Raw genomic sequence first — 22,138 nt, 5'->3', positions numbered from 1 at the left:
GACCGCCACTGGGATATCTCCCAGACTGAGCTAGTGCTGTGGCGACCGCCTGGCCCTGACCATGTCGTCGACTGCAGGGCATCTTTTGGCGTCATTAGAGTGTCATCGACCCACCACAGGATGTCAGGTGGTGGTGAGTCCGACACGCTGATGATGCAGACCAGCAGGTGGGGAATTTCTGGATGGTGAGCGAGTGGGATGGGGGTCAGAATGTCAATGGTGGGACCAGAACCTGTGTGTCAGTGGACAGTACGTGAAGATCAATATCAGCGGAAGACCTTCTGTGTGTCATGTGACACTAGCCTGTGGCCTTGGAGCCTCTGTCATCATCATGATGATGACGAGCTGCGTCCTCATCTCTGTCCACCACCAGCCGAGTCCCACCACTAAATAGTAGCAAGGGTCGACCCATTTGCGTGCTCAATGACCTTTGAGATGAGAAGATGCATGAGCAACTTGTCAAAAGAATAATTTTATGACAACAATTTCCTCACCACAGCAGCAGCAGCAGCAGCAGGACGAAAGGCGTGTTCAACATGGCGGCGTCTGGGCCAAAGGTCAGCAATGGTGTCAGTCAGCCTTCATTGTTAAATAGCAAAAATTTACTTTATTTTCTACCCACTGTCACATGTAAAAAGTATAGATCATGAAAACATTTGCTTACCTTCACGAGACAAAAGCGTCTTCTTGGCACTGCGGTACGTTAGAGAAACATCCCTTCCTCACTGGAGCGTGACAATGGTGAGTGGAGAAAAACAAGAAACCGGAAGTGTTGTTTTCTCTCAAGCTGATGACATTCAAACACAATAATGTGTTTTTTATCGTTCATTTCGATACAGGCGGTGTCAAAGTAAGCCCTGACATATCTCAAGGTCCAGTTCCTTTGAGGTGTGACCAAAGGACGGACTCCCCAATTAATATACTGTCGTCATACCTTTGTGCAAACATGTGCCGTTCTATATTATAACGTTTTAAACATAAAGTAACAACCCTCAACAATTAACATTACCAAAAGGTGAATGCTGCTGTTCAGGTCGTAGACCTACGGCGCCTCCAAAGGCCACATGCTGACTGACTTACTGGTCCTAGACTAAAAAGGCATCCGGTGATTAGGTCATCCAGCAGGAGCTCGAGAGGCTTGGAGAAGGTGGAGTTACCCCTTCACCATCATTGCTCTCAGGTTCATTCTGGCCCGGAATGATAGCGCCTGCCTAGGGCCCCAGCCATGGAGAAATGGTGAAGGCGCGAGTAATGATATTAACTACTTGCTATGATACATATGTACACCAGATGTCGCCAAAGACGTTAAAGACATACATGGGTGTAGAATAAAAAGGAGTACCTGTACTACGTATGTGCTGAAATGTGAAAAGGTGTAAGAGAGAGGTTTTATTAAATTTTTATTATTTATATTTATTTTATAATTTATTAAATTTATTAAATTTTCTCCAACAAAGGGACGCCATTCTATGGATGCTATGCTACGTGACTGTGACCATCCTCTGTCTGGGTGTCTGGGAGTGCAGGGTCAGACTCGCCTTGTGAAGACCAGACAGCCTCAGGAAACCAGAGTACCCGGAGAAAACCCACGTACGCACATGGAGAACATGCTAATTCCACACAGAGATGCCCCACGGACATTCGAACCACTTGAGTCATGTTGTAGGGAATTTAGTGTCCGCCTTCAAGGGAGCAGAAGATTTGAAAGTGCCACAACAGTTTTAATAATAAATATAATTATAAATAGTTGCACGATGAGCGAGTGGTTAGCATGCAGGCCTCACAGCTAGGAGACCCGAGTTCAATTCCACCCTTGGAGACACCCAGACACCCATCTCTGTGTGGAGTTTGCATGTTGTCCATAGGTATGAATGTGAGTGTGAATGGTTGTTTGACTATATGTGCCCTGTGATTGGCTGGCGACCAGCCCAGGGTGTACCCAGCCTCTCGCCCGAAGACAGCTGGGATAGGCTCCAGCAGCCCCCGCAAACCTCGTAAGGATAAGCGATAGAAAATGAATGAATAATTATAAATATTTTAGGATGGTCACAGTTAGCAGCCCGGCCAAACAGCATCTTCATGCTAACTTTTAAAGTTATCTTGACCTTTGACCCCCTTAAGAAGTTGTTTTTAAATATTTCTTGTGAGTTTTTTTTTCCCTTTTTTTCTTGGCTTCCAGGCAGGAATGTGGAAAAGACTTTCCCCACTTCTTCGGACACACACACACACACACACACATACAGATCTAATCCAAATCCACATCCTGGCGTTAGTGGTAGTCTCAGACCAGGTCTAGAGGAGAAGAGGAGAGGAGCTTCCATGCTGCTCCCTCACATAGTTGACACGTGCATCATAGTTTTCCACGTGCGCTACAGGAGGAGGGGCGGAGGGTGTGGTCTGAGGGCGGGTCAGTGCCAACATAGCTGCTTGGCGCTGAGGGAGAGACTTGCTCAGACTCACAGCTTATCGTCATGGAGACATCGTCCAAGTCATCAGGTAGCGGGACCAAGGTGGCGTTGGCGCTGCTGGCATTGTGGTCCATCATCTCGCTAGTGGTCATCGTGGTGTGGTGTACGTCTCCGGACCTGAAGAGCTCGGCCCGCTGCCGCCAGGAGCTCCAGGAAAATAATGAGAAGCTGGAGGGGGCCAAAGTGGTGTGGAGCAAGGACAAGGAGGCGCTGGAGGAACAGCTAGAGGAGGCCAGGCGCCAGCAAGAACGCCAAGAGGTCCGCATAGCTGCGCTGCTCCAGCGACTCCACGCCGCCAATGCCACACTGGAAGCCTGTCACGACCACAAGGTGAGTGGCCATGTGACCGACTAACAACACTGTCCCGAAAGGAAACTTGAGGTCCAAGATCACATCCTGCTTGCAACATTCTTTGTGTGTGTGTGAGCGTGTGTGTGTGTATTTTTCACTTGGTTTTGACTGACAGCTGCTGGCTTCTGCTGTGATGGCATCAAATGGCCTTCAGCGGACATGTCATAAGCTCTGAAGGGCGTGTCTTGATGTGGAGTTCCCCAAGGATCAAACAAACTAATCAATAAACAGTAGACATTTACCACACTGAGCATGAATCCTCCCACCCATTCCCCAATCTTCAACATCCCAGCATGTCCCCCCTCCCTCTTCTCCTCCTCCTCCTCCTCCTCCTCTTCCAGTGAATAAACTGAGGAGCGACACAACTTTTCCAGCAGGAATAACTGACTATTTGTACATACACACACACACGCACACGGGCGTACATGCACACATCCTCGTGCACAGTCACTCACGCCCTCTCCCTTCCTCGAGTGACTCATGTTTCCTTCCTATTAAAGAAGCCAGTGTTCCTACAGCTCCCACAATGCAACCACAGCATCATGCTAGGCTACTGCTAACTATGCTGCAAGATCAGGGGATTGGTTGACATGTGTTATTGCATGTCGTCACGGTAACCGATAAGCACCTACCTGTTTTCAATCTAGTCGCCATGTGTTTTCACTCACTGTCAACTTGGACGGCTCCACTGCCAGTCTAGTCCAGCCAGAACCATTCGGTCCAGGATCAGTTTAGTACAGTCCTGCAGAGACAAGAATCAACATAGCTCAATGCTAAGTAAGGCTAATGTTAGTTGAGGTTTTAAACACTGTGTGTGTGTGTGTGTGTGTGTGTGTGTGTGTGTGCGGCGCAGGCAGTCATGCAGGCCAACATCAGCACGCTGCAGGAGCAGGCAGACCAACTGTGGCAGGCGCAGGTCAACCTGACAGCTCAGCTGCGGCATCAAGAAGGTAACATGGCCACGCATGAGGAAATAAAGTAGTAACTAGAAAATGGGGGAAGGGATAAAAAGTGGAGGAGGAATGAAAAGAGAAAAGTGATTGAATGAGTGTTACCAATTTTGACCACATTGGGAGGGTGGGGCTTAAAGACACAGGCACGGCCATATTGAGAACATTCTGCAGAGGCTTGATGCTTCAAGGCAGGCAGACAAAGACGCTTGTCATGTGTCCTCAGACCAAGTGGAGGTGCTTCAGCACAACCTGACTCAAGCAGACCATCGCATGGAGGTGTGCGTCAGCCTGAAGGCGGCCGCCGACAACCACGCTACGGCGGCGCAGACACAGACACGCGCCTGCGAGGCCAACCAGAAGTTCCTGCACAAGCAACTGTGAGTAACGCCCACAACATAAGCTTAGCTTCACAATGGCGGCAGGAAGGAGGTTGATCTCGTTGCCATGGAAACTCATCTAAACACAGCTAACGACCATGCTAGTAGCCTCGTTACTGCTAGAAGGGTCTCACCGAACGTTTAATAAGTTTGCTAGCTGAATGCTCACACTATCGTGCTGCCCTCCACTGCTAACACAAAGGTGTGGCGTGTTGTCGGGGAAACCCGTCAAAGCTACATTCGGAGGCCCCAAGCTGCTAATGACCAACGTCTGTCACGGAACATTCCGGATGGTTTTCACACATCAGCTCCAACATTTGCTCCCAAAATAGAACTCTTGCTCATTTTTGTTCCGACGCCACCATGACATCATTGCCACGCGTGATGTAGTGTTTGCGTCTCTCATGTTTGTGTGTGTGTGTGTGCAGTCTCAAGTGTAAAGAGGCCAACTCAGAAGCACCCCCGTCTCCACAGACGTCCACAGACCCTGCCAGTTCGACCGCCACACCACTCGCCGCAATTCCGGCCATGATGCTGCTGGCGAGCTGTGCCCGCTTCCTGATGACATGTGAGGTCACATGACACCTGAAATACCAGACTGGTCACATGATGACGGCACCACAAAAACATCAACACGCTGATATTCATTCATTCATTCATTTTCTACTGCTTATACTCACGAGGGTGTTCCTAATAAAGTGGTGTGTGTGTGTGTGTGTGTGTAGGAGGGGCAAGACCAGTGGCCACAAGACAGCTAGTACTGCCGTCCAGGAAGAGGATGGAGCCTGGAGAGACTAAACGACTGCTGTACAAAACACACACACACACACCCGCGCGCGTACTGCCTGGAGACGTGTTGCTGATTGCAACTTTCTGCATGCTAACCTGCAGAGACATTTTGCTGCCACTAGAGGCAGTGCTGCATCACGGATTAGCGTTGATAAATGTGGTGGTGATTGTGTAGTGCCTCTAGTGGCCTGACTGAGTATTACAATACAAGACAAACGTCACCAGGAAGTAATTTCACCCAAAGCTGTAAACATTATTATATTATGTCTGTCGCTAATCACTGATTGTAACTTTTTATTAAAACAAGACACTGAGTGTGCTTCATAAAAGCTTTTTTTTTTTGCTTCATTCTTAAACGCATGGTGATGCTTCTTGCACTTTGTTTTGTAGCTAATGAACATGATTGATTTATAGATACCACGGATGATGTTAGGAATATAGACGTGAAGAATTAGTGGCAAATAAAACATTTCTGACATGTTTGCTTTCTTCACACTACCGGGGGTCTCTTTGATTGACAGAAGAGGGCTGTCGTAATTTGATAGACAACAGTGACCCGCAATGTTGTTGACATACGACGCTAAAGGCACTTAACTTGAAGGTTCATAAAAACACAGGTTGTCATTTGTGCCTATTTGTGAAAATGAAAGAAAAGGGACACCTCAGTAAATAACTTGGTCAGTACCCTTTTTGTACAGCAGAGGCCGTCATTGTGCAGAGGTGAGCATATATGGCTATTCCCAAAAGAATATCACAATATTCAATAGTGGGTCTTACATTTCTGTCCCCCAGTGGCAGAAAATAATTCAGAACCACTGGGTTAATACCACATTAAATTGAATCGTAAGCTAAATTCAGAGCTGTTGACATCAAGGACACTAGAATGACACATAGAACTGTCAACTTGGGATTGCCCTGTGCCAGTTTGGCCGCCATGATGGTGAGCAGAACCCGGAAACATTGCACTGTAGGCACATCTTCGGCACACTGCTCAGCCATTATTTGCTCTAATAGATGGTACAAAATCGACCAGTCCGAGGTGAGAATAAGTGGCATAGAAAATGGATGGATGGATGGTGCAAAGGACCAGATTTGCTATATTGTGTGGGAGTCTCACACAATATAGCTTGAAGCTAATTTGTTTCTCTGGATGATTAGTTAAATTCATGACAGGTCAGTTAAAGTCTATTAAATGTATTAACAATGCCATTACTGAAATAAAGGTTGTATTGTGAAAATTAGGGATGTTCCGATCGAGATTTTATGCTGCCAATACCAATCGTGATAATCCATGAGTGAAATCCGGACCCATATCGATACCAATACCAATATCGATCACATAGATGCAGTATACATGTATAAATGTACTACTGGCTATATTAGGGTGGTGTTTTCTTGTGAGAACTTTTACAAAATGAGCTACTCATTTTTGGAACATTTTAAGCCAAACAATATGCTTGTTTTACCAGAACATGAACAAAATACCGGTATCCACAACTCACCTTTTGTATTTCACAATGCATTTCTAGTCTTTTCCTGAATGAAAATAAGGTTTATCCACCTCTGCTGGGTCCCTCCAGCCTCATCTGCTGACTTCTGGAGCACAGATACAGCCGACTCCCTCTTCTGTGCCTTGAGAAAGGGTATACAATATCGCTGTGATATCAGTGTGCAAATTAACGCTCACACTCGTCACACTCCTTGCATGTCACACATCATCCGAAGTCCGCCACAGCCCCGGTGGCTACATAGTGTCTGCATGCTCCCAAATCCGTACTGATCCCCAAATTTTGCCCACACTTCCAAGTACAGTGGTTTGGAACCGGGGCTTTATAACCGCTGCCTGATGGATGATCACATGTTACATGCTATTTCTTAGCAGTGTTAGTCTCAGGACATTCAATCGATCCCAACTGGATGCAAGCTTCATGAATTCATGCTGAAAGACTGGGTGGGACATACACCCGTCAGACTAGATAGGACAGCTATAGTGTCACAATTGAACCTTTGGAAGCTGAAACCTTCTCAGAGAAAAGAGGGGGTTGCGGGTGGTCCCGTTCGGTAAACTGGTTGATCAGGCAGTCGTGACTTGTCCCAACACGTTCTCACTCCTTCCTGGTTTCACTTTCACTGCTGACTGTCACGACAAGGCCGCTGGGGGGCGACACACACACACATCCACACACACCGATGATGCAGTTGATTTTATTATATTGATCTAATGTTTGTATTGTTAATACTGTATATATTTATATGGAATTAAATTATATTATCTGATCTTTGACAGTAAATTGAAGCTTGAATAGTACGATTATTGGTTTTATCTCAAATATTGTTACTCTCTCTCTCACCGCGTGCTCGTGTTCGTGTGCATGTGTGTGCTGGGGATTCTCCGAAACCGCCCACGTGGATTCCCTGGTTTCACTCATGGCTCAGCCAATGATGGCAGAGTGCGTGGGGATCCTCAACCAATCATAAGGCAGCGTGTCAATGCAAGGCCATGCCTACCAACTGGGACATGTATAAAGGCAGAAATACCACGAGAAGCAGCATTACTTTTCTTCTGTTCTTCCTGGAACTGCTTGGATTTTACCGTATCTTACTGGACTTTGTATTACTGTGGGGCTCCGTGGAAGACTTTTGTGGATCTTTTTTAGCAGATTTAGTCAGTGGCATTATGACTCTGGAGGACGTGTCTGTCAGTAACGACAAGTAAGTTTAACTTATCTTCTTGTTCTTGTTCTTGTTGTGTGCGTGCTTCTCACCGCGTATCCACGTGCAGGATGGAGCAGGTGAGTCGCGCACTTGAGGAGGTGCTGGTGTCTGCTCGGTTGCACGAGTGTCTCACTGTGGGTGTGTACGAGTCCGCCAAGCTCATGAACGCGTGAGTTACTCTCTCTCTCTCATACACATACACAACACACACTGCACAGTGACTTGAACATGCTGTCCGTGCGCGCCACAGGGACCCAGACAGCGTGCGTCTGTGCGTACTTGCGGCTGACAAGGAGGACGAAGATGACGTCGCTCTTCAGATCCACTTCACGCTGCTCCAAGCCTTCTGTCGCGACTATGACGTCAACATCGTGCGGCTGGCGGCCGTTTCGCGCCTGGCGCAGCTCATCCATGAGGACCAGAGCGAGCCTCGTGACCTGCACTGCATCCTGGTCACGGTACGTCCCTCCCGTTCACGACTCCCATCTCCCTGACGTCACCGCGCTGACGTGTGTGTGTATATGTGTAACAGAGCCCACCCGTGCAGCCGCTGCAGTGCCCCGCCCTCCATGACGTTATCAGCTTTTGCGAGGACAGTCGCTGCAGGAACCAGTGGGTCCCCCGAGTTGACCTGATGGACCGCTGAACCAACCCAATCGCACCGCTTAGGGGCGGGGCCAACAGTCCAATTCAAACCAAAAACGAGGAGGAGCACATGCTCTGTCTACCAGGTTGCAGAGGTCCAACTGTGATGCGTCATGTCCAGCAGAGGGGATAGGCTGCATGTGACTGGACCCGGGGGCTGTACGAGTGACATCACACATGTCAACATGGCGGCAAGACTGACTGATCATGTGACTGTGTGATGCTAAGCTATTGAGCTCACACAAAAGGACATGCCAACTTCAGGTTGCCGTGGTGATGCCGATGGTCCAGGTCACTGAAGGACAATGTAGTGTACACACAATTCGTTACAGTACTTCAAAGTAATGGATTATGTTCTTCAAACTTTGATGAAATGTCAAATAAAAGTGCTAACAATCTGCTGTGTCAGCACCAATTATTCTTATGCCACACTTTTCATCTCAACTGGAACCGGGAGTGCAGCTTAGGTCCCAGCATGCATAACGTGACAAGCAACTGTCAGGAAAATAACAACAAAGATCAGTAGTCAGCAACCAGACATGTTATCACCATTTGAGGCCAGTTGACATCAGTGTTAGCATATTGCCAGACATGATATCACCCATTGAGGCCAGTTAGCATCAGTATTAGCAGGAGGTTAGCACACATCCATACATTCTAGCACCCAGTGAGGCAGCAGCTATAGCCACACATCCTGCTGGCAACCCAGCTGATGATTCAACACAGTGTAGGAAGAGTACGAACTGTAGTTTTATTTTTAGACTCTCATGTCACCATGGGAACTGGCCCACACCAGCGAGCACGTGACATGAGAAGATCTGCCGTCAGTGGCCATATAAGGACACTACAGCGTGGCGGAGGCGGAAGACTAATAATGTGTCTCCCCGGTGAGTTTACTGGAAGTCACATGACTCTTTGGGACTACAGCTCATCTGACAGCATAAGGTCATACAGCGCTTCCTGTCATCCAGATGATGTCATCTGTTTTCTGGCGGCTGATTGGAAGTGAAACAATCGAGCAATGATTTTCAACCACTGTTCTGCAGCACACTAGTGTGCCGTGAGGAATTATCCAATATCATTTTTTAAAATTAACATTTCACAAATATTATGTTATTGTTGAGTGTCCGTGGGGTAAAGACTGGCAGAGCAATGTAATATTCGTCCGTGTGGCAACACGTAGCTGATAGATTTAGTGATGCACGTTTTTCCAATGTAAAAAACGTGCCGATTAACCTGGATGAATGAGAATATTCACGGGCATATTCTTAGTTAGTGTACTTTTTAAGGCAGACTATGTCATTTTTAATGGAATCTATGCATCTCGTATGATTTAAATGTAGACTATATCGTTTAAAATGTAGTTTTTCACCGAGACCATGCATTGTATAGTTTGCAACATATACTATGTACTTTTTGACATAGATTTCATTTTGAGTGTCGTTTTTGCATAAATCTATGTAATTGTTTTTAATGTAAACAATGCAATTCTTAATGTAGACTGTGCAATTTTTTATTTAGACTATGTAATTTTTTATTTAGACTATGTAACAGTTTTTTTAACAGACTACAGCATGCAGATTTTGATGCAACTGTTTTTAATGCACATTATGTAGTTTGAATTTTTTTTAACAACGACAATGCAGATTTTAGTTTTTAAACCTAGACAATTGTAGTTTTAAACATACAGTCTGTAGTTTTTAATGTAAACTATGCAGTTTTAACCAACGATGCAGTTTTAACATAGTTGTTTTTAAGGTACATTGTATTGTTTTATAGTAGATTGTGTGGTTTTTAATGTTGACTGTCATTTTTCAGACTGTCGTCTTCCAAAAGATGGTAGTGAAATTTTAAGTCTGAATTCATCTGGGAGAGTGAACCCCACCCACCCACTCATCTGACCACACTATTATACGGAGCCCCCCTCCAACATTGTGACCCCACCCTCCCAACTCATAAGACCACCAAGACCCCCCTCCCCACCCCCATGGAAATGCCTAGAAAACATTACCACATCCCAAAATAGTCATCGTCGCAAAACCACACACACTCCTCCCTGTTGAGGATATCGACCTAGCGGGTGTGGCTTTTCTTTGGGTCATGTCGATATGGGGGCTTTACTTGGCTGACCTTTGACCCTGGTCAGGAGCAGTCTCTGCAAATACTGGGGGTTCCAGGTGTGTGGGGTCTATTCCGGATGCCTGTTTTAGCATGTGTAACCCTGTCAACAGCGGCCTACAGCCCCCCCCCCTCTCCAAACCCCAAGACAGGTCATGTGAGGGCTAATGCTAAAATGCTAATGTTACCATCACGTTCACCTCATGCTAAGGTGGCACCTGACCACAAGTCAGCTAGAGAAACATTTCGGCTAGTATATGTTTGCAGTTTGCATGTCATCAACACGCATGACAACACTAAGCTTCTTCGCTAGCAACACATGTTGCTAATTGGGGTCAAACACACACACATCTTCCCCCCTGCCGTCCCGTCTGTGAGCTTTGGGCCTCGCCAGAGCAGCTGCTACATGTCTGAAGCGTCAGGAGCAGATACATTTTTGTGAGTTAACATGTTAGAATCAGCTATGCAAGGTTATTTCAACATCAAAACACAAGCTTCTAAACAATAAATGGGCTCATTCTTGACATTCCTAGAGTGTACCGCTTCCTGTCTTCCCGTTAAGCAGCACTTCCTGTTCCTGAGCTTCGCCTCTCGCGTTCTCACGCTCAGTACGTTGTGTGCGGCTCCATGAACCTCCATGAGAACACAGTGGTGCTTAGCAAAACAACTTTAAAAGACTCACGCTGCTTTTTGGTTTTAACTTTACATGTCACCAGGTCATGTGACTAACACTGCTAGCTTATGGAAACATATGTTGTGCTTGTAAAAAAAATGGATTTGTGTTGTGAGGGACGCTAAGCCAGCTGTCATGAATGAGTCTCAAGCAGATTAAAATGCTCGTTATTGTTTATGTTTGCTGACCTGTGACCTTCTGCTGTCAGAGAAGGCTTATCTCTCGTGATGATGCTGCTATTTGGCTGCTCAATATAGCTGCTCAAAGAGGCCATGCCCCTTCCTCTTACATGATCGTGACATCCATATAAAGAAATGAGCCACATTAATATACTAATGTGCTAACTATACATGCTCTTCTAACACATCATCGTCACGGGAAACACCCCCCATGATGTCATCACGCATGCACACACTTAGATGTATTTGCGGGAAGAGCTGGTGAATCAGGAGCAGACCACTGACCTCTGAACTCCAAGCAGTGAGGTGCTACATCTTCACACCTGCTTTGACAGCGTGAGAATTAACATGCTACATTGTCATGACAGAATGTAAGCGAACAATCATCATGTGTAGCCTGAGGAAGGAACCCACACAAGCAGAAGACAACAGTGTGTGCAGACGGAAGCTTCTTAATAAACTCTTTATGTACTCAATACCCACCATTGCAGGGTGGGAGTCGGGGGGAGGTCATGTTTTGTTTTCTCATGTAAAAGCGGGCATCTGCCCGCTGAGGGGTGGGGGTCAAGCGACACCTAAGCAGCTGACCTCGACTGAACCCACAAATATAAGTGCTCACTGTGTGTGTTTGTAAGGTGTGAAGTTCTCACACTGCTCCCTGCAGGTTCACACCTCACACAGCTGTCAATCTCATTATAACGGGGTGTATTTGTTAATGAAGCACGATGCATGCCATTCTAATCGACTGGCGATGTCTGTGTCAACAAAGCAGAGATGTGCGGTGTCAGGGCGTCACCTGGTGGACACATTTGGGTGTTCACCTGCAAAAAAAAAAAAAGTAATCGTTGCCACAACAGCCATCAACAGCCTGCGCTGACCTCTGACCCCTAACATCAGCGCCATAATTTTGATATTTCCTTGACCATATCATCATTACAGTATAGCAATATGGAGGTTACCATGGCAACAGAGCCAGCCGCTGCATCAACGCTTGGTCAAACCACAGGGAGAGACACAGACAGACATCGCTAGGCCTTAGTTAAAGCCTATGTTGTACACGTTGGTTAGCAATTTTTTGGTCAGGTCTTGTCACTGTCCTTTGTCGCTGCCTAAGCGCCAGGTCATGACAAACCTCCAGACACCAGGTATCATGTAAAGTTCTGACCTGTGGTTGGACCTGTTCCATGAGACCGCGTGGCGATATGGGCAAACATCCACTTCATGTTCATCCCAGAACCACAACATGACTAGGACCATCTGGAGACTAGCAGGTTATCTGCTCCAAACCCTCTCAAAAGGGTTAATCTTCATGAAACCCATGCGCCGCCCTCTGATCGACATAACTCTCTCAAAACAAGGCTGCACAGAACTCAAGTGACCGTGAGGACACAACAATGAAGAGCGCAAGAAGTGTTTGTTTCCCAGCAGGTGGTGCAGTGACCAAACTGACCATGAAGATCAATTCAAAGATGTGTACTATTTTCTCTCATTTTACTTTTGTATTAGGTTTCCATTTCCAACATCGTGTTATGTTAACACACCCCTCATAAGCGCTACAGCAGTTCATGCATATTAACTTTTCACAATAATCATATATTCACATACATCAATGACATCACTCCATGGGCAGGTCCAAATGGCCATAACTGCCTTCCTGGTGGAAGCTGACATAATTTATTTACATTTCTTCAACAGCAGAGCAGAAAAACGTCAATGAAGACATAAAATCCTGTCTTAAATAAAAACTTGTTTCATTTATTGTTGAGGGTTGGTTGACAGGTGTCACACTTGCATCAAATAAAATAAAACTAATAAAAAACACCAACCTGTGGTATAAAACATCTATGTACACTTAATAAACGCCCAGCCCACAACCAGCCCAGTCCTGCTTCTCTTGTGATGCGTTCAAGTCAGCTGGGAAATGAATTTAAAAACAGTTTAAACATAACAATCAGTGCAACATGAAGGAATGTTGGGATGTCACATCCCCATGTGACTGACACGCATGTCAACAGGACCCAAAACAAGTTAAGTCGACAATCACCTTTGACGCTCCTGAATGAAGTTCTGTTTTGGTATCAATCAGAAGGTTCTTCGTGAGATGCTAAGTAACTCATCATCAGGCAAACATCAAGAAGCATCAGTGTGCATGCTAAAAAACATACGGTATTAGCAACAGTAGCAAGCACACCAATATGCATACAGTATCAGCCACAGAAGCAAACATGCGTTGCCTCGCTGGTAAGATATTAGTCCACATGCTAGTGAATATCTAACATTAGCTATGTCAGCAAACAGACATGAGCCAGTAAACATTCAGCCTTAGCATTGAACACACTAATAAACATAACATTATGCACGTTAGCGGCATAGTTAATAAACATGTATGGTGAGCCACAGTCAAACATGCTTAACATTCTAGCCATGCAAATGCTACGATGCTAGATGATTGCACAAAGATGAGAATGGGACCAGAGAACATTAACTCATCGGCCACATTTTTAAACCACTTGAAGTCCTTCCATTACTGCGTGTGCACATTTCACGAGACAGACCTGTACTGGAATGTAGTGTAACATGATGGTCTTTTTGGTTTGAATAACAAAACGTGATTGTACGAGGCAATGCAGAGGCGGAAGTATGTCGTCAAATATTGCTCTAATATGCCGTCATGATTGTGTAATAGATGGAAAGCCAAGGAGAAGATGAGAAAGTGTAAACCAGTTGACAGAGCAATAATAACAATAATGATAACAATAATCATAGTAGTAGTAGTAGTAGTACTAGTAGTAATAATAATAATAATAATAGTGATAATAGTAAGGCACCACCGTCACCTGAACACAGGCCTAACAAGGCCAGAAAAGGCCATCCCAAGGCCTAAAAAGTCCAGCAGACTAAAGCAGGATGGAGGAGAAGCTTAAGGCCGCAGGTATAATCAAAAAGGGTCAAAAGTCAAAGGCAAAGTGGTCAGATGGCCGACTTCGAGAAGGACACTCTCAGGTGGTGGTGGTCTCCCAGGTCATGGTTGTGGAACTGGATGAGGGACTCAATGGCTTGGTCCACTGAGGCCATTTGGATAAGCGCCATCTTGTGGTCCTTCCTGCGGGGGAAGGTGCAAATGGCAGCATGTGTTTTGATGGAACAAAGTTGGCTGAGCACAACTTACTGAAAGAATTTGAAGGCGTGGACTTTTGCCCCAGAGCTGGAGAAAAGCACCTTGAGGTCATCTTCTAGCACAGAGGGCCTGTGGGCACACAGAGAGAAGGTCAAAGATTGTCGGCAGAGCCATGCAGAGACATAGCGGCGGCAAAGAACTCACGGGATGTTGGAGAGGTGGAGGGTGGCGGAGGGCGGGAAGATGTTGGCATAGTTTTTTGAGCCGGGCTTCTTGAAGCGGTGGAGAGGCGAACAGCTGAAGTCTTTGGTCAGGCCCTGATCCTCATGACCTTCACGTGGCAGCGCAACGCTGGCGTGCTTAGAGGGCATGACACGGAGAGGCTTCCCGTGCAGTCGCTGGCCGTTCAGGTGATACATGGCTGCCGAGAAGGAGGGGGGACACGCGAGTTATGGCGTGAGGGCGGTGGCATGGTAGGGCAAAGGCGGGTCCTTACCAAGCTGAGCCTGCATGGTGTCAGCCAGCTGAACCAGAGCATTGTCCTTCTTGTTGAACAGGATCTTGACTCTCATCACATCGCCGTAAACACCTGAGGACACACCAAAAAGACGCTCAACACGCACCGATGCAATTGCAACAAGACGACCAAACGCTAGTAGCAACATACCGAAGAGGATAAATAGGCAGTGGGGCGTAACTCTCTGGAAAGACCGCAAAGGTACATGATGGGTATAGGAGGGAGGGTCGCAGCCGTTGTTGTGGCAACACAAGAGACATATATGAGGAGAGGGTGGATGAAGTCCACTTAACACATTTGTGTGTGTGTGTGTGTATGTGCGTGTGTGTGCACTCACATCAGGGTTGAGGTTGCTCACAAGCAGGACACAGTGTCCAGCAGGGCTAGGGGGGAATGTCAGCCTGGTTGTCCCTGGGAGTGACATCGACGTCAATGCTCCGGGCAGCGCTGGAACAGTCAGTCCTGGATGGGACGAGTCTAACATATTACACCCTGATCCAATGAGGACATCAGCCGGCTCTTATTTTGAAAGAAACATAACCCATGCACTGACCAGCAGGCTGGATAGTGAAGGTGGGGGGTAAGGTGTGGTGCGGGGCCGAGTAGGGCGGGGCTGAGATGATACCTGCTGGAGCTGCACACAGGTGACATCGTTATTTGTCCAAACATGCATGTGTCATGTGTGTGTGGGGGGGGAGGGCCTTACTGAATGTGGCAGTGGCCATGGGAGGGTGCTCCATGATGGCCTGGTTGTCTCCGCTGGGGAGGTCGGGCCTGGTGAAGTCGCGACTTTTCTCATTGTTATATTTGACGTTGAGGCTGCTCAGCTTGGAGAAGCTGATCTTCAGAGTGCAGCAGCCGTTGTAGATGTTCTGACCATCCAGGGCCTGAAAGGTAAGGAAAGGTTGCTTCGACGACCAGAGGGAGTGGGGTACAATGTGGGATGTGCTACAGGAGGTGGGACTCACCATTTTAGCGTTGTGTGCGTTGCTCACGTCAGGGTACTGCAGGAGAGCCTGGAACTGACTGTTCTTGGTGAAGATGATGATCCTCAGAACAGTGCCAAACTTGGAGAAGATCTAAGGACATTGACATAACACATTCAATAAACAAAAAAACACAGGCCTATCTGCTAGGAGACCCAGTGTTCAATTCCACCCTCGACCATCTCTGTGTGGAGTTTGCATGTTGTCCCCGTGCATGCGTGGGATTTCTCCGGGTGCTCCCGATTTCCTCCCACATACTAGCAGCCAACACACCTGACACAGCGCGTCAAGACTGACAGGATACAGCATGTTCTCCACCACCACTCGCAGCACGGCACTAGTGAGCACTGTAGACGGGTCCACATGGGATGAGCTGAGGGCTCGAAGTGCAGCCTGAGCCCTCTGAGGTGGAAGGAGGTAACAAAAGGAAGATCTTCTTGAATTACATTCCAGCAGTTGGCAGCCAACAGCTACTTTTATTAATCCCACCAACAGTGTTACCTCCTGGTTAGGGGAGTGATCCGTCTTGAGTTCCTTGTAGTTGGAAAACTGGACAAAGACAGGGTGGTTCCTGATGAAAGGCAGCACAGACGAGTAGTAGGCCACCATGTTCTCAGCTGCTTCTATTGAGTTCATCTCTAAAAAGGCCTGAGAGCACAACACAAGGCACGAGTGTAAATATTGTCACTGTGTATACTTCTGTTCCTGTAATGCTAGTTGTAGGATGCAGACAGGTGCATGTGAGCATGTGTGCCGACCCAATACAAGTGTAATTCACGTATCAGAAATTCACAATACCACCTCTGCAGAAATGTCCCATGTGTGAGTCAGGTCTGTGCTTTCCTGTCAGCAAACGTAGCCAAAAGACATCACAACAACACATGCACTGCAGGCCTCCTCCTCACAGACATCACACAATGTCACAATTGTTACAATGTCATATTTGCATAAAGAGAAAAGTTTATCACACCATCATATAAAAGTTACGTGTTGCCTGTCGCCCTACTGTCCATGAAGCTGTGAACCTATGAGGGGGGAGGGGCTGCTGCATGTGTTCTCTGATATTCTTCTACATACATGTGCAATGTTGCGATTTTTGATTGTCATTCGCACCTGCAGACACTACAATAAAAATAATATTAAAGTAAACAAAGCTCTGGTATCGGGTGATTCAGGTATGAAGTGTGAAGTGAAAATGTGGATCGGTGCATCCCTATCTTTAACTCTACATCTATTCCAACATACTCATGACAGACATGCTGTTGTGAACACTCACCTGGTTCTTGGCTTTGAGCAGCAGCAGGTTGGTGACGTCTCCAAAGGGAACGCCCAGGCTGATTACTTCAGGTTCGCTGATGTCGTCGGGAAGTTTGCGGATGTGGACAACTCTGGACGGCGTGCTGAGACCTCTCAGGTCAGCTTTCAATTTGTCATTGTCGTTGCCATTGGCTACAGAGGACATGGAGGAGGAGTTTGGCGTAGATTGGTTTTAGCCAGGATGGCAGAGGGAGAAAAACAAGGAAACGAAACCTGCGGTCGTCATGATACATGAACCACCAGAGAGAAGCTGCTCAGGTCCTCTCTGAAACACAACATGAAAAACAATTACTGCATAAATGATGAGGAATGTTGTGAATGTGGTCATGTGACCGGGGAGTCTCAGATAGGTCACATGTGGAGGGTGCCCTACAACTCTAACAGGACTGTACAAACTTTTTTCCACTTGTGGCCCCATTCTGAAAAATATAAGGAGGATGGCGGGCATTTTGATATTTTTCATTTTGTTTAGGTAGTAACTGTATTCTTAGAATGCGCAGATAAGAAATTAGTATTTTGGACACCTCTGCTTCTACCCAAACCTTGAAATTATGTAGATTAATATTTTTACAGGGTTTAGCGCGGTGAACATGTGTGGAATTGGTCCCAAATTGGACTTACGATGTTCAACATCTAAACTGTTCAATTTCATTGATCTTAGTAGTTTAAGATGATTGCTTTCAAAATGACGTATATTTTTTTGGGACACAATGTATTTCTAAACATTAGTATTTTTGTATGCTGACAGTCAATAGAAATGTGGAGGTAGAAATGTATGCATATTTCTACTTGTGAGAGTTGTAATTATAGCTTGTGGATTTATTGTTCACTTAGTGCTCGGGTAGTTGAGATGATGAGTTGTCATGTTGTCACAGTTCATTTACATGAGTTGGTTCAAAACAGTGGACAAAATACACAATACTCAGTGGGTGTCTGCATAAGGACTGGTTGTGGAGGCCTATATAAAACACCCCAAAAAAGGCCAGCACTGTTGGTCCATTGAACGGCATCATGCCACATCTATCATGTGAACAACATCTCCGGGCACCGAGTATGGTGGAGGTTGGTTTGAGCTACAGTGATATAGCCAGGCTGTTCTCAACCCACAGTCCGAAACCTGCATGAACGCCACAAGACGCCAGGCTCTGTTGACGATAGACCGCGTCCAGGGCGAGAGAGAGTGACAACTCCCGACCGGGATCGCTCCATCCGGTTGCAACACCTGCGGGACCGGTTTCGTCGTGCCAGTCGTACAGCACAGGAAACACCCAGCATGAACAACACCAGATTGAATCAGCACACAATCAGCATTCGCACTGTGCATCAACCCGGTGTTGACTGTTGTGACTGTGTTTGGCAGGTGCTAGGTTTTTTGTTTTTAAATTATTCTATATTATGCTTTATTATTATGCTTCTGTATGCCAATAGCCTAAACAAATGTTGCATGAGGAAAATCAAGTTTAGGGCTTCAAAATAAAAATGATGTTGAAAAATATGGTCCCAAAGATTCTATTGACTGTCAGTATTCATTGTGTATGTATATCAGGGGTGCACACATTTTTACAGCATTAAAGTTACAAGTAAAAATGATCTACCTTTTAATATAAAACATACAGTATATATAAAATCTAACCAGTAAACAATGATAAATACTCCTGATTTTTGTATTTTTACAGTTTCCAAATTTACAAGTATTCACTAATTCGCAGTTCAATTCAATATGGCAATAACAAAAAAATTACACATAATTCCTCGATTTTGTATATAAAGTAACCCGAGTAGTATGTCAGTCAAAATAGCTTCATAGCTTTCGCTATACACCGAGTTCCTATATTACATCCAGTTAGCATTTGCTGTCAAACACTAAATATATATATATATACATACAAGAAATGGAAATTATTATAGAAGACAATGCAGTTGAAGTCAAGGCAAAAAGGAAAGGAAATTATACTTTAACATAGAAAAGTGTAGAAAGCACACATTTCTATAGTTCAGGATGTGGAGCAGAGCCATCAAACCATTTACTTGTTTTCTACATAATCAGGCTTAACGAGTGAATGGATAACTTTTGTTATAGATATAACCATCCTACCGCTGAGTTAATTTATCCGTAATTGGAATAATAAACAAACTTTGCATTTCTGTGTGCCTCTTGAGACGATGTCGGTTCACCGCTTCCTCTTTGCTGCGGAGGCGCAACAGCGAATCAGGAGTGGAGCTTAATGTCAGCTGACTGATGTCATATGGCATCTACAAAGTGATGTCTATGATGTGGGTGACACATGCGATCGACCCGTGCAACCTTTGCAATAGATGTAATGGGCACCTCTGGTATATGTCTATGAAGAGTCAGTGCTGGGTGAAAGAGGTTACAATTTACACAGAAACAATAATGCTGTTTTTTTTTTGTAAACTTCTTTGATGGACATGAGGGAATGCGAGCAGCTCAGATCTTCTTACTGATCCTCTCATGAATAAAAGAAGAGAAAGTTGAGCTGCCAGTGCCGACAGTTGGTCCTGCTTTGTGTGAAATTGCACATTTAGTGTTGAAGACCCTAGTCAATCCTCACCTGAGGACCTTAGTTTGATGTCCTGCATCAGAAATAGCTCAGTGTGGAAGGGTCAAAGGCCAGCTTCGGCAGCATGACCAATTAATTCAATGTTAGTTATCATAAATATTGTGTGTGTGTATGTGTTAAGAACTTTACTGTTTGTCTTTCCCGCCAGCAGAAGCAAGCGGACCTGGATGCTAAATACAAGGAAAAGCTGTCATCTGTTCCAAGATCCCGGTGAGTGAATCCGTCCTGCAGCACACAAATGAGAAGCCTCAATCTTTCTGTGAAGGAGGAGGAAGAAGCCAAGGTTCCTACCTTGTTTCCTGTTGTTCAGTCATACTGGATGCCCCTAAGAGAGAACAAGCTGTTAGAAGCAATACAACTAAAGTAAAGCTGGAGCTTAGCCCCCCTCCACCACCACCAAAGAAAGGAGCTGCTATGATGAGGTCGCAAACACACAATGCAGCTAAACCAGTCTCATTAATTGTGTAATGAGTCCTCTGTGCACACTTGACTCCGCCTCCCACATCTGACCAACATCAGGCATAGCCTCCTGGTGTGATGGGTGGAGTCACCGACTTACAGTACAATAAGTGGGCTTCCTTGGAATGTCAGCATTCCAAGTGGATTGAAATATGTCTAGTCAGGATAGCTGTTGGTGTAACAGCTGGTTGCAGGCCCCTCGGGGCACCAATGCGTTCTGACAAGAATTCTGAGCGCAGATGATTGTAATCAGGTTTGCAGCTCATACTACAGACCCAATCAAACGGTCACCAACCGGACTATATTGCACAACCACAACCACATTTCAATGTCCAAAAACATTTGATCACGTTTTATTAAATCACTTCTTTCCTCCAATTTTTAAATTAAACTTCATTTTCAATGTTCAGTAAAATACACTGTGTTTCCATGGAGACCACGACTGACACGAACCAAATGAAGACAACCCTGAGAAGCAGCAGCTGCCATGGCAACAGCATCTTAACCTTTAAATGGTCCCAATCAGACTGAGCAATTATCAGATTCTGACATTCGATGAAATGTTTGCTCTTAGCAAGTAAACTTATTACAGTATAACACATATGTGGTTCTGTTCCTTGTTCGATGACAAATGAACACCTATGACGTACGGGCGTATTGTGGGCGGGGACAACAACAAAAAAATAATCACACTGCCGTTCGCTAACATGAAAAATTTTTACAAGCAACTTAGTTCAACACCAACACCCGCATATGGAATTGCTTGGACCAAGATAAGCAGCCATGCTATTGCTGTCCAGTTCACCGAAATATAAACATGAAAGCAACTGACTGCATCATAGACACACTTCAAGAACAAGAAATAAAACCTTTGTTGGTTTTTAGAAAGGGGCGGCCAGGTGCAGTTCGCTCGGAAACAGTAGCTAGCTGCAGTAGCTTAGCTACAAGCTAATACCGAAATCACAATTTTCCATGCCGACAACAGAGAAGAAATGTCAGTCGACGATATACGTTTGCTTGTACTCAGAAATGTTTCCTAATTGTAACTTGGCATGAGAGTAGGCAGGTAGGACAACTCACCCGTCCATCGCCCAACGCGGAACTGCCGAGCAACAGGTTCCTACTGGCCAGCAGCAGTTTCCTGTTATGTACGGACAAAATGGCGTCTGGAATGATCACGGCTCTGATTGGACCGTTAGCAAAACCTGTAGGCGTTTCTTGTCCGAGCTAAAAGCTGATTGGCTTAGATGACAGACAACAACAACAATCACAAGAGTGGTTGAAGGTGAGCGCCTTGATGCATTAAACATGAGTTTTCACTTTAACCGACTCTAAACGTTTTTACTTACCAAGACGATGTAGACAATAGATTCACAAATTCGATACACATTTGTCACACTACCCCATAGAGTATCTCGTCCTTTTTACAGGTGTTTGGTTTGCCATCGTGTGCAGTGACGTCAAATGAGCGCAAGTATTCGAGAGGTACTTTAGTCATATAATTGTAGCGATTCTTTGAAACACACTCATAACCTTTTTTTGTCCGTTAAGAGGAGTATCACTGTAAGAACATGATGGTGATAACAATTATTATTAAAAGACGGATCCACTCACGTCACTATGTATGATTCTTTCTGCCACTAAAAGCCGTACAGAGACGAACAGGTACGCTATTGGTCAGAGCTGCAGCAGCAGAGGTCCTTATTGGTCATGAGCATCAGAGCCTCTTATTGGGAGGACGTAGTATCGGTGTGCAACATGGAAGAGTTGATGACAATCACCTATCAAGTGGCGGTTTAGCTATAGGCCACATGGGCAATTGCCCAGTGTAGCATTCTTTTGGAGGTGCTTTTGGAAATCCTAAAATAGGTGATGTCAACATTAAAATATA

At 45.5% G+C, this 22,138-nt stretch overlaps 3 protein-coding genes and 1 long non-coding RNA gene across 6 annotated transcripts; 2 read left to right on the top strand and 2 right to left on the bottom strand.

Moving 5' to 3' along the window:
• Positions 1-535: 535 nt before the first annotated feature.
• On the bottom strand, positions 536-6,572 carry LOC144898364 (uncharacterized). Of its 2 annotated transcripts, none has more exons than XR_013627290.1 (5): positions 6,441-6,572; positions 3,452-3,561; positions 2,461-2,782; positions 665-725; positions 536-579 (listed from the first exon to the last, which is right to left on the bottom strand). It is a non-coding gene; the product is annotated as an uncharacterized LOC144898364 (long non-coding RNA). The 2 variants fall into 2 exon arrangements; XR_013627289.1 differs by having other exon boundaries at positions 3,452-3,804; positions 6,441-6,532.
• LOC131129973 (uncharacterized) lies at positions 2,117-5,403 on the top strand. Its single transcript, XM_058073977.2, has 5 exons — positions 2,117-2,798; positions 3,673-3,769; positions 3,996-4,149; positions 4,578-4,717; positions 4,875-5,403. Coding segments are annotated over exons 1-5 (720 nt in total). The 5' UTR covers positions 2,117-2,471; the 3' UTR covers positions 4,877-5,403.
• Positions 6,573-7,482: 910 nt separating the features above from the next.
• gadd45ba (growth arrest and DNA-damage-inducible, beta a) lies at positions 7,483-8,713 on the top strand. Its single transcript, XM_058073980.2, has 4 exons — positions 7,483-7,650; positions 7,721-7,822; positions 7,904-8,111; positions 8,186-8,713. The coding sequence occupies exons 1-4, from the start codon at positions 7,616-7,618 to the stop codon at positions 8,297-8,299; spliced, it is 459 nt and encodes a 152-aa protein (XP_057929963.2). The 5' UTR covers positions 7,483-7,615; the 3' UTR covers positions 8,300-8,713.
• Positions 8,714-13,002: 4,289 nt separating this feature from the next.
• ptbp1b (polypyrimidine tract binding protein 1b) lies at positions 13,003-21,452 on the bottom strand. 2 transcript variants are annotated; one of them, XM_058073967.2, is made up of 15 exons: positions 21,328-21,452; positions 20,080-20,113; positions 17,420-20,013; positions 17,166-17,338; positions 16,391-16,537; positions 16,163-16,291; positions 15,872-15,982; positions 15,610-15,790; positions 15,457-15,537; positions 15,241-15,365; positions 15,054-15,087; positions 14,883-14,975; positions 14,591-14,807; positions 14,438-14,515; positions 13,003-14,371 (listed from the first exon to the last, which is right to left on the bottom strand). In XM_058073967.2, exons 3-15 carry the CDS (start codon positions 17,667-17,669, stop codon positions 14,239-14,241), a joined length of 1,752 nt encoding a protein of 583 aa, XP_057929950.2. In that variant the 5' UTR covers positions 17,670-20,013; positions 20,080-20,113; positions 21,328-21,452; the 3' UTR covers positions 13,003-14,238. The 2 variants fall into 2 exon arrangements, with proteins under 2 accessions (XP_057929950.2, XP_078646269.1); XM_078790143.1 differs by lacking the exons at positions 17,420-20,013; positions 20,080-20,113; positions 21,328-21,452 and having other exon boundaries at positions 17,166-17,378.
• Positions 21,453-22,138: the final 686 nt, after the last annotated feature.

This window comes from Doryrhamphus excisus, linkage group LG4 (genome assembly GCF_037039965.1).
Source record: "Doryrhamphus excisus strain RoL-2023G ecotype Guam linkage group LG4, RoL_Dexc_Guam_v1.1, whole genome shotgun sequence".
NCBI classification, from domain to species: domain Eukaryota; kingdom Metazoa; phylum Chordata; class Actinopteri; order Syngnathiformes; family Syngnathidae; genus Doryrhamphus; species Doryrhamphus excisus.
Note: the sequence above shows the minus strand (reverse complement) of the source record. Positions and strands in the feature narration are given on the sequence as shown.

Excerpts from the sequence above, each read along its gene's own strand:
- ptbp1b (XM_058073967.2), bottom strand. The coding sequence starts at position 17,669 with ATGAAAAATATCAAAATGCCCGCCATCCTCCTTATATTTTTCAGAATG. Across the intron at positions 15,983-16,162 it reads GTCTTGACGCGCTGTGTCAG|ATCTTCTCCAAGTTTGGCAC; the intron begins GTGTGTTGGCTG and ends CAATGTCCTTAG. Across the intron at positions 15,791-15,871 it reads ACGCACACAACGCTAAAATG|GCCCTGGATGGTCAGAACAT; the intron begins GTGAGTCCCACC and ends CTTACCTTTCAG.
- gadd45ba (XM_058073980.2), top strand. The coding sequence starts at position 7,616 with ATGACTCTGGAGGACGTGTCTGTCAGTAACGACAA. Across the intron at positions 7,651-7,720 it reads GTGTCTGTCAGTAACGACAA|GATGGAGCAGGTGAGTCGCG; the intron begins GTAAGTTTAACT and ends ATCCACGTGCAG. Across the intron at positions 7,823-7,903 it reads TCCGCCAAGCTCATGAACGC|GGACCCAGACAGCGTGCGTC; the intron begins GTGAGTTACTCT and ends TGCGCGCCACAG.
- LOC131129973 (XM_058073977.2), top strand. The coding sequence starts at position 2,472 with ATGGAGACATCGTCCAAGTCATCAGGTAGCGGGACCAAGGTGGCGTTG. Across the intron at positions 2,799-3,672 it reads AAGCCTGTCACGACCACAAG|GCAGTCATGCAGGCCAACAT; the intron begins GTGAGTGGCCAT and ends TGTGCGGCGCAG. Across the intron at positions 3,770-3,995 it reads TCAGCTGCGGCATCAAGAAG|ACCAAGTGGAGGTGCTTCAG; the intron begins GTAACATGGCCA and ends ATGTGTCCTCAG.